At 42.8% G+C, this 11845-nt stretch overlaps 1 protein-coding gene across 2 annotated transcripts; it reads left to right on the top strand.

The window, feature by feature from the left end:
* Positions 1 to 573: 573 nt before the first annotated feature.
* On the top strand, positions 574 to 10606 carry ankk1 (ankyrin repeat and kinase domain containing 1). 2 transcript variants are annotated; one of them, XM_056611408.1, is made up of 9 exons: positions 574 to 1002; positions 1404 to 1611; positions 1927 to 2078; positions 2538 to 2587; positions 3014 to 3169; positions 4500 to 4609; positions 4804 to 4837; positions 6526 to 6754; positions 6993 to 10606. In XM_056611408.1, the coding sequence occupies exons 1-9, from the start codon at positions 818 to 820 to the stop codon at positions 8074 to 8076; spliced, it is 2208 nt and encodes a 735-aa protein (XP_056467383.1). In that variant the 5' UTR covers positions 574 to 817; the 3' UTR covers positions 8077 to 10606. The 2 variants fall into 2 exon arrangements, with proteins under 2 accessions (XP_056467383.1, XP_056467382.1); XM_056611407.1 differs by having other exon boundaries at positions 1329 to 1611.
* Positions 10607 to 11845: the final 1239 nt, after the last annotated feature.

Raw genomic sequence — 11845 nt, 5'->3', positions numbered from 1 at the left:
AAGACGGAGCTGTCTTATTTACACACACACACACACACACACACACACACACACACACACACACACACACACACACACACACACACACACACACCCCTTTACATTATGCAGGCATATTATTCACACACAACATACGCAAACAAACACGTTTCCACTTCACACCACAATCACAACCACCTCTTTTTTTTTAATCTTTTCACTACTACTCATTCAGGTAGCATCAATGGGGCAAAGGAAAACGAGTTAAAGAAATCAATTAAAACAGACGCTTATTACTCGCTTGTGTGCCTGCGCTACAGAACAAGCTCTTTCAGGTGATTGATAATCTGTTGACACCAAAGTGACAACGTTTATTGCCACTCCTCTATCTGTAACTCAGTAGGTTATAAATAAGAATTTGATAGAGAAAGGTAGGATGAAGCAATAGCTGACATGCGGAAGATCCAGTTTCCCTTTTAAAGTAGAAAGCTTTGCCAGAAATCTTCAGGCAGTCAGATAGAAACCGGTCCTGTGACATTACAGGACAAGCAACTTCCCAGTTGGCACTCATAAATTCAGTTGTGACATCCAAGTCCGAGCAAGCTCTCCCCTGATTTAAAGCGCTGTTGTAAAGCCATTGACATTGAAATGCATGGAGTTCTTACACTTTGTGTTACCATGCCGTCCCCTGGGCACTTCTACGTGGCTGACGCAGCGCAGCGAGTACTTGGCAGCTCGTAATCTCTATCGGGCCCGGAGCCTAATCCTTGTTTGTGTGTGTGATTAGCGAGTGAATCTGTGTAGCATTAGCTTGTGTTGGTGAGGATCAATTGTCCGTATGGATTGTCTCGACGGAGCTCCTGGAAAGTTGAGGAACTTCAAGAAGAGTGACTTTGGGCCCGACTGGATAAAAGTGGCTGAGCGCAGGTTCAGCAAAGTGTACCGAGTCAGGCTGAATGTCTGGAGGGAGCAATGTGCCCTGAAATGCTTAGATACCAGCGTGTCGGCAAACAAATTCTACAGGTGAGGCTTGATTTTCATTCTGCTTTGATTTCTCCTTTGATTCTTTTGTATTTTACTGCTTATCATCTCCTCAAAAAATATGAGATAAATAGTAGTTTGGTCTGGTACCTTTCTCTGAATCACAACAGAGACATGTCGGCCTATAATCTTAAGCGTTTTAGAGTACCATATTAAGCGCTATATAAATTTCATTTATTATTATTATTATTATTATTATTATTAAATCTAACAATCCACCTCATGCGATGTATCAAAGGCCATAACGACCCTACAACCGTCTTCACTCGCCTCTTCCCCCCCCCCCTCCCTCCTTCAACCCCCTACAGAAGAATGACAGAGGAGGCCTCAGAGATAGCAAAAGTGAAAATCAAATATATCGTTTCCATCTATGGGCTGTGCAGCGATCCTGCTGCGGTGGTGATGGAGTGGATGAGTAATGGCTCCCTGGACCATCTCCTGGACAGTCACACCATCATGTGGCCCAAGAAGTTCCAGATGATTCACGAGGTCACCATGGGCATGAATTTCCTCCACAGCATGACTCCCCCCATGCTTCATCTCAACCTCAAGACGTCCAACCTACTGCTCGACGAGCACCTCCACATCAAAGTGAGAACCAAAATTGCGTTTCTGTAAACAAGTGAAACAGCCTAGCGTAATAAGGCACAGCAGTGTGGACATATATATATATATATATATATATATATATATATATATAATGAGCCTAGCGAAATGCCTGGGAGATGCTAGAGCGTGTTTGTGGGCTCATTAAATATACTTGTCTGGGCTCGCAAGGCGTTAATTACGGGGAGAATAAAAAATCATTGAAGGTAGGGTAGGTGCCACCTTGAGTTTGTGTAAGATTCCCAACGCAGACAATCAGCTCTGATTAATTTTTTGATGGCTTTTTTTTGCAATCAAAAGATTTCAGATTCCGGGTTAATAAAGTGGGAAGAGGGCTTGGACAAGGGGATTTTCCTGGATTACCTGACGTCAAGAGGGAACATCAGTTACATTCCTCCTGAGATGTTCAACATGTCTCCCCAACCCCCTGGAGCTGCTTTTGACGTGTATAGGTATGCCATATGTATTTCTTTTTTTTCAGAACCTCTTCTATTCACTTTATTCCTATAATAGGAATAAATTGAAGTAAAGAGGGTAGAAGAGAGAAAATGTGAAATAGGAATCCTATTTCACATTTTCTTCACTTTCTTAAACACTGAAGCAATCATTTATTTCTGATTGAAGATTCTTCACTGGAATTGCATAAGGTGGAAGTGGAAGTGGCTTAGAACAACAACCAAGTATGCAAAGCAGTCTCAGGGTTACATCTCCGTAATCAATGTTTGAAAACTTCATATTGTGAGCTTATTTACGTCTTTAAACCTATCTATAAACTCTACCAATATCTCACCAGGTGTGAATTTGTCGTTTTCCAGCATTGCTACTTAGGATATGAAAAGTTAACATGAAAACTTTGACTAATTGGGACCACTTTTTTTTAAAACTGACTGGAAGGTGCTCTCTCCCTGTAGTTTCGCAATTGTCATCTGGGAGATTCTGACACAGCAAAGACCGTACCCAGGTAGATAACTCTCCTAACAAACAAATCATACATTTTTTTCCAACACATTTAACTACAGTAATTTATGTATACGCGTGTGTGTGTGTGTGTGTGTGTGTGTGTGTGTGTGTGTGTGTGTGTGTGTGTGTGTGTGTGTGTGTGTGTGTGTGTGTGTGTGTGTGTGTGTGTGTGTGTGTGTGCACGTATTTATATGTGTGCGTGTGTGTGTGTGAGTGTGTACGTGTGCGTGTGTGTGTGTGTGTGTGTGTGTGTGTGTGTGTGCATGTATTTATATGTATGTGCGTGTGTGCGTGAGTGTGTATGCGTGTGTGTGTGTGTGTGTGTGTGTGTGTGTGTGTGTGTGTGTGTGTGTGTGTGTGAGTGTGTAGGTGTGTGTGTGTGTGTGTGTGTGTGTGTGTGTGTGTGTGTGTGTGTGTGTGTGTGCAGGGCGCAGTGTGACCACGCTACTGGTGCAGGTATCAGGGGGTAAGCGGCCCTCTGTAGACATGGTGCCTGACGACAAGCCCCCTGAGTGTGGCCAGATGATTGACATCATGGAGCAATGCTGGGACCAGGACCTTCACACAAGGCCATCGTTTGCAGGTACACTCTAGGCCTCGCAGCTCCATCGCCTCCCCCAGACAAAACACACCAGGCACTATGAGTGACAGGCTAATGGATGTCAAAATTGAAAGTTAAAGTTCAAATAGTGACTATGTTCTGGGTTTTCTCTATCTCTTTGTCTGTATCTATGTATAGATAGACTTTTCACAAAGGAACTATGTATGATGAAATCTTGAGGATAAAATATGGTATGCCTGTCACTAGAGCTGTGTTGAAAAAATCGATTTTCCGATTTTTAATCGATTCGCATATTAATGATCGATTCGTACGTCCAAAGATCGATTTTTTTTAATTAATTATTATTATTATTTTTTTTTTCAGTTTCAGTACTTCTCAGTTTATTAAGTGTGAGCAGTTTTAAAATAAGAATGCTTTTGGTAGCAACCGCTTTTGGGTGAATTCTTAATTATTTTCAAGCATAATAATAATGCACTGGTTAGTGTCCCAGTAGGAATCCACTGTTGCAGATATAGTCACCTCAATGATGTCCTCCATTTATTGTCCTGAATTATCTTTCTTAAGGTAGATTGACCCTTAACCTTTTCATCAATCTTCCAGCCATCAGTAACTACCAATACTTGTAAGATTTGCTGTTTAATATTGATATAATACTAGTTTTAATATGTTGCTTCTCTACACAGTCATGAAGTGAAGGAAACGGTTCAAATACATTTTTCATTTTTAATAACATTAACCCCCGGATCGAATCGAAATCGGATCGAATCGGAAATCAGATCAAAATCGGATCGAATCGGATGGAATCTGAGAAAATCGGAAAAAATCGATTCTGAAACTTAAAAATCGGAATCGAATCGATTCTTGAAATTTGAATCGAAACCCAGCTCTACCTGTCACTATTATTGCTAACCATCATGGATACAGTTGCTCTTACAGTTGCGGACAAAAGAGATATATTGTCCATGCATATATGCACAACTGTTTCATAAAAAGTTATGTAAGCCTGTTTGGCTTACTTGCCCTTTTTCGTTGTGAAATTATGCAGCGAGAATGCAGTCAACTTGGTGAGTGCAGATCCCAATTCTAGGAAACAAGAAATGTATGCATGAAGATTGATATCACTGAATATGAATACATGTAAAGGTTCCTTATACCCACTAACACCTCTGAATCCTACATCTTCAAAACCACTTGTGATACACAAAAGGTCATTCACATTGGAATTACAGATGAATAAAATACATTATGTATCTGTGTGGGAGGGCACTACGGTGAGCTTGTAAAACAGGAAGGAACATTGAGACTAGCACATGCTCTGCTGCACAACATTTCTTGGCGTTGTGTCTTGCAGATATCGTGAGTAAAACAGAGGTGCTCAGCGAAGTCCTGAAGATTCCAGGCATCAACGGTTCTGTCAAGCAGAGACCAGAATACCTTCAGCTGATCAGTCCACCGCAGAAGGTCTGTGTCATCTGTCTGACTGCCTGTATATATATATCCCATCATTCCATATACATCTTACAAATTAACAAAGTCCATATGAGCAACTATATTCGACTAAAACTAAATTTCTGTTAGAGATTAAGCAATTTTCTTGAATGTTAAATGATGTATCATTAAATTATGTATATATTATTTTTGGTACTCTAATGTAGATTGCGCATCCGGACATGGCTGACCTTCCTCCAGGTAAGACTATGAGTGTACTGCGGGCTGTTATTTTGTTCTTTGTAGGCTGCAGAGCTGACAGTTAAGTTAAAAAAAACAACAGTTTGAATAACTTCCACCCCTAAAAGCCGAATCAACAAATAACAAAAAATATAAATTAGAGCTGTCAAGCGATTAAAATATTTAATCGTGATTAATCGCATTAATGTCATAGTTAACTTACGATTAATCGCGATTAATCGCAAATTATTTTTCTATGCTAAATATCCCTTGATTTTTTTGTCCCATAATTCTTCTCATTTTAATTCTCTTATCAACATGGTGAAGTGCATCGGCTTGCCTTGTGCAAATGATTTTTTATTGATAACAACATTGGCATATACTCATCAAAACAGGACGATACAAAAAAAGAGCCTATACTGCAATTAAACGACTGCTTTGAACAAATGTCATTTGAACATAGCAGTCAGGCTACTGCTTCTTTGTTTTGAGCCAAAAAAAAAATATTTTTTTTTTTTTTTTTTTTATAAAATAATTGCGTTAATTGCGCGATAAAAATTTAACGCCGTTAAAATTGGTTTGCGTTAACGCCGTTAATAACGCGTTTAACTGACAGCTCTAATATAAATATATAAAATTATTTGAATTTATTAAATTTGATTTAGAACCAAGAAACTGAAACTCAAAGTCATCTTTTCTGCTGTTACGACCCCAAATAGTAACCAGGGTGATCAGGGGCGTAACAAAGAATATTTAAGTTTCCGGGGAACAAGGAGGAGACACAGACAGTGGTAACGGTAAGCAAAAAGGTTTATTGACGTGCCAAAGAACTAAACCACTTTTCCAAAAGAGTAAAGCACGAAAAAAAATAACTAACTACAAACCAACCAAATGCTCTACTACTCAGAACCAATAGCTCACTACCCGATCCACAAGATCACACCAACAACGGCACACCGTCACTAGTTCCAACACACAACAATCGTCGACCGCTTGCTGGCAAAAAAAAAAGGGCTGTGCGTCTGTCTGCTCCCAGCTTATATAGCCATCAGGAGAGCTCAGGTGCACTCCATTTCCTGATTGCTAGGGTTGCAATCAGAAAGGGGGGGAAAGGGCATCAGTCTGGGGCCCCGTTTACACAAAGGGAAAACGCAGATGTTTCCACGCGGTTTGGCCTCTCATTTACACGGAAACACAGTTTTTATCACAGAAAACGATCATTTCTAAAAACTCTGGCCAAAGTGGAGATTTCTGAAAACGCTGGTTATGTGTTGTCGTGTCAACGGGGAGAAACAGGGTTTTAGGTTCGGAAGCGTTACATTATGCGCCAGGAAATGCTTAATGTCATATGAGCGCCCTATGTTTACAGTTTGTTTGTTACAGGAAGACGCTCGTGTTATTCGTTGTTGTTGATTCTGAGGATTCTGTTTGGCTTTCATCGCTTTATCCTTCTCCCTACACTGCCGCCCATAGGTTTGGCATAGTTATAATGGCGCTCGACGGCGTATTTATGCGTTTTGATGTAAACAACAACTTTTTTGATGTTGTGTGCACAATGTTATTTTTGAAAACGGAGGGGGGGAAATATTTGTTTCTATAAGTACCCTGCTATGTATAAACATGGCCTGGGAGAGAACACAGTGAAACACAAACACAACACACTCCGTCCGTAACATCTGCAAACAATCAATGTTCTTCTTATTTTATAGGTTCTACCGCCATGCTGTCGCTCCTGAGAAAGAAGGATTTTAAAAGTTTCCGTCAGTCTGTGCAGAAGGAGCACACCTCAACGTTGTTCTCAGAGAACAACACTCTGCTTCACCACACCGTCGCTACCGGGGATGCAGAGAGTGTCCGGCATCTCCTTCATCTCGGTGCCGAGGTCAACTGCAAAAGCGCCAGGGGTTACACACCTCTCATCGTCGCCGTCCTACACAGGTCTCAGAAAGAAAACTGAATAACAACAGATCCTTTTCTGTTAACTAGTTATTTTACATTACCACCATTCACACCATTCAGTCATCCATTCAATAATTAAACCCCCCATCCACCCATCAACCCATCAACCCATTCAACATTTTCACAAACGTGTAAATTGCAGTCGATGTTCTGTTTTTTCTCCAAACTAACACACGTGGTAGACTTATCAGCATGACTAAACAATGTCTCCTCCCAGGATGCATGAGATCACGTCCCTGCTGCTGGAGCATGGGGCGTCGGCGACCAACTTAGACCAGGACCAGTGGACGCCGCTTCACTTCGCCTGTCAGAACGGCGACGACAGGACGGCGCGGCTTCTGTTGGACCACGCAGCGGAGGCGGACGCGCCGGACACCATGGGCTGGATCGCCCTCCACCTGGCCTGCCAGAACGGCCACGAGGCGGTGGTGCGGCTGCTCCTGTCTCGGCAGCCGCCGCCACCGCCGCCGTCGACGACGGAGGAGGGGGGGGCGGTGGCGGCGGAGGCGCTCAGTCGAGCCGAGCTGAAACATGGGAGAGTGCCTCTTCACCTGGCCTGCTACTACGGACACCTGGGCATCGCCAAGCTGCTTCTCTGCAAGGGGGCCGACCCCAACGCTGCCGACCGCTCCCGGGCCACCCCCCTGCACCTGGCGGCCGAGGGGGGCTTTAACCGGGTGGTGAGGCACCTGGTGAAGAGCGGGGCGCTCGTCGACAGCGTGGACAGCAGTGGCTGCATGCCGCTGCACGTGGCCGCCTGCAAGGCCCACAGGGGCATCTGTAGGACACTGCTGTCCGGCGGGGGCCACCCCGACCCCCGGAACGAGCAGGGCTGGACCCCTATGCATTTGGCCGCGTCCAAAGGCCACAGGACCACTGTGCTCGAGCTGGAGAGTCAGGGCTGCAGTGTGAACGCCAAGGGGGAGAATGAATGGACGCCGCTGCACCTAGCGTGCAAACATGGCTATGGAGACATGGTGGCCGATCTCTTGGCTGCCAAGGCAGAGCCCAACGTGGTGGAGAACATAGCGGGCAGGATGCCGCTACATCTGGCCTGCATCAGTTGCAGTTTCACCAGCGTGCTGGAGCTTATCTTGCATCAGGCGGAGGTCAACGCGGTAAACAAGTACAATGACACACCGCTACACCTGGCGGCAAATCACGGCTGCGCTGCCATCGTGAAGGCCTTGCTACTCAATGGGGCTGACGGGACTCTGCTGGATTCCTCTGGTTCCACAGCACTAGATCTGGCCCGGAAGGGGCAACGGGAGGAAATAGTACAGCTATTGGTAAAGACATAATCCAGACTGCCAAAGTACAGTGCTAGCAACTCAGCCCTAAATAGGTTGGTAACATACCGGGGCGAAGCGTCCACGCAGTATGTATAGGAAAATGTGTAACGTTTTATTTCAATAAAAAATGTATCAACTTGTAAAAAGAAAGGATTTAGTGATTGCATCACCAAAGCCGAGCAGGCATTCCAACCGAGGAGCATTACTGGCTGATAGGGAGAACTCCCCTCTTCACCTGGATAAATTAAAGAAGAAACTCTGCCAACCCTTTCGCTTTATCTCTAACCGTAAGTCCCATATTCACCATGCTTGATTTATATCGATAAAATCTTTACGTGTAAAGCCAGACGAGACGACTCTGTTTCCAACAACGTCAGCTCGTCAAAAGCTAGATCCGGCGAGTGGTGAATTAGAGGAGATAGGAAGAGGGTATTGATTGTCAGCCAGGGTCCATTTATTCCCTCTACATTACAAAATAAACATGTGGCATAAGTTGAAATGATAAATGGATGGCCGTCCATGCTCGCGTAATGAGTTATTGAAGCAGGATTTATAAAACAGGGCACCTCTCAGACTATGAACAGGGTGTCTGAGTGTGTGTAGCCAGGGAACCTGCCGGGAGGAGAGGCCATTAGCTCGGAAAGCCCGGGCTTAGCAACACTGCATTGCCACTGTGACACATAGTAGTTGTATTTATCTGCTCATCTCCATTGTTCTATCGTCTATAGAGTAATGATTCTGATGCTAACCATGCATATAATGACATTTCCTTAAGATATGTGTCTCCCCTGGCAACAAGACAGAGGGTCGTGCTTGATGTACGTGACGAACGGTGCGTCCTCTCTGTGAGACGTGACAGTGATATGTGCAGAGATCTGGTGTTCCGGAAGGTGTTTTACAAATATTTGTGGTATGCTCGCGGCTTCCCCGAGATGCTCAACCTGTCGGATTGTGTTTCATTTTGCTGTCAGTGAGACCTGTGTATGACGGGAAACTTCAGGTCATCAGGTGTACAGTTCTCCTCAACCTGAATATATGATTGACAGCAGTGATAACATGCAAATCAGAATGGTTTATTTGGTACTCGTAATGTGAATTATTATTTATATTTTTTATTGTTGTTATTATTGAAACATCCCATGTGATAAACTCTCGTGTCCCTGTGTTCCCTTGTGAATTGGTCCCAAATCTCCCGAAGGCATCTAATGGTGAGTGCATAAATCAATGGTGCTGCCTGACCTTTTTACACCAACCGCGCCACAATGGATACCTCCTATTAGCCCTTAATTGGGTTTGCAAATGCCTAACTTAATTTCACTTTGGATGCAGGAAACATGCAGGAGGAAGGTGATGTCATTTATGAAGCTGTGGAAACAATCTTAAAGTTGAGCGGAATTCAGTGCCCGTTGAATCATTACTGGGTGAGCTCACTGCTTAAGCGAGTTTAACCGTGTCTATGTTTGCTCAGGCAGTCAAAGTTTATTATTTTTTGGCTTGCTAAGACAAACCTTGACTAGAGTGACATTGAACTTAAGGAATTTGAACTTTGCGCAAATAAGATGTGACATGTGGAAGCTAAGCATTTAATTAATTATTTATTGGAAAAACAAATGTTAATGGGGGTTACCCGTAGGAGGCATCCACCGGCATCATGTAACATGAAAACATCCCGATTAATTTCAGAAACCATGTCTTTGAATGAAGATTTCTGAAATTATAACTGGGGAGGTGTGATATGTCGTTATTTAATGGACTGCCAAATCGGCAGTCCATAAATCAACAACGTATCTGATATTATTTCTGAAATGAAAAAAAGGGACATTATATATTTTGTCTATTTTTATCATGATATTTTTGTAGTTAAATATTGGGATAAACACAGAATATAGAACGAACAAATAAGGTATTGTCCTATATTGTATTGTTTATGATCAGTCCGCTTATGGTATAAAGTAGATGGACCCTGTAGTGGCCTGCGTCGCAGCCTATCAGACCAACACAAGACTACAGCTGCATGGAAATTAATATTTATGAGCAAGCTAGAACATTTGCCATTAAATAAATCGATCTATCACTATAAATAAATATATATATATCAGATAACACAAATTGTATCTTCACATTTGGTCAGATGACATGTGCTGTGTCTCCAAACCAAAGGGATTTCCAATTTATTGGGTTTAATTACTTTTTAGCTCTAAAACTTGAATTACAGGGAGACGTTGGAAACGGGGTAAACAACTCTTTGGGCCCTATTTTAACGGTCTGAAACGCAAGTGAGAAGCGCCAAGCGCAAGTAGCTTTGTGGGCGGTTCTATGGCAATGTCGCTAGTTTACCGGCGCAGAAATGACTCATGCGCCCGGCGCAAATCTAAAAAGGGTTGGTCTGAAGTAGCCAAATTACCCGTTGGTGGGGTTTGGGTGTAACGTGCAATATACCAATGAGAGTGCCAGCTCCCATCCCTTTTAAGAGCCATGAGCGCATTTGAATTTGACGAGTTGATATTTTGACAGAGCTTCTCACAGTCTCCGATGAGACAGATGCACATGCATTTCAAACTTCAAATGGCTCAGTTTATGGCCAAATAATATGGCCTAATTCACACATGGAATAAGGTTTTCTTCCACAACTTTGGAAGTACTGAGTCCTCAAATACATTTTTGCAAAGAAAAGTTAGCACACATATGATATGCGGTAACTGGGGTTGTATTTAATGATATACGCAATACATTATAAACATAGTTTCTTATCAGTATTGTATGCATTATCGTTATCGACTTGTGTTCCTAATATGCATGTGTCCCCTCGTTAATATACATTGCCATGGACTGTATTATGCGTTACGTGTTTAGTTTGCGTGTGTTTAAACCGATGGACGCACACACGCAAACCCGCATTCATTCATCCTTTTTAACACTCACTCGCGGTAAAACAATGTTTTCTCATGATCAAATACTCATCAATCCTAAAAGTTATGGGCATGTACACGATGTCTGCGTCAAGAAAATATGTGTTTGCTGTACGGTGTTTGCAGATGCATTGATTTAAAAGTACAACTTATTACCACTGTATCAGCTGTTCTTTCCCAAATAATTTACCAAGAATGTGTGGCTAGGTAGATGAGAGAAGCAAAGTGTATCTGCGAGGTGCACAAGCAACATTATGCATGTGCCCTTAAAATAGCATCTGAACAATGCGCCACTGACTTTAAACCAGGTATTTCCTGGTTTGTGGCGCAAGTGGTTTCTGAAACTGCAAAATAGCACCAGGGAACGTTTGCGCCAGAACACGCCTCCTCCTTTCGCAAGATCATTCCCTAATATACCGACGCGTGGCGCAGGAGGGAAAAGAACGCTCTGCGCCAGTTGCAAACTAGCAACGACCCATGCGCCAGTGAGAAAGTAAATTGCGCCGGATGCAAGATAGGGCCCTTTATCTCAATGTCATTACCATCGCTGACCTTGCAGCTCAGAAAACCTGAGCATATTCAATATATACAATTAATAACCCACATTCAACATTGTGCAATATATTAACAAGGACAAATTATTTCTTCTGTCATAATTCAAATCGCGGTATTATGAATGAGAGTGACTGCATAACATTCACATGCTCCACCTCTCACAGGAAGTCATCGGTACATTTACCCTCCCTAGAGGGTAGGTTCAACATATCAATTGGAGAAAACAAATAATCTATCGATATGAAAAAAGAAATCGATATACCCCATCGATATATTGAACCTGGGGGGGTAGGTTCAATATATCGATTGGAGAA

The sequence above is a fragment of the Gadus chalcogrammus genome, chromosome 16, assembly GCF_026213295.1.
Source record: "Gadus chalcogrammus isolate NIFS_2021 chromosome 16, NIFS_Gcha_1.0, whole genome shotgun sequence".
NCBI classification, from domain to species: Eukaryota; Metazoa; Chordata; class Actinopteri; order Gadiformes; family Gadidae; genus Gadus; species Gadus chalcogrammus.
This window is presented reverse-complemented; position numbering and strand designations above follow the sequence as displayed.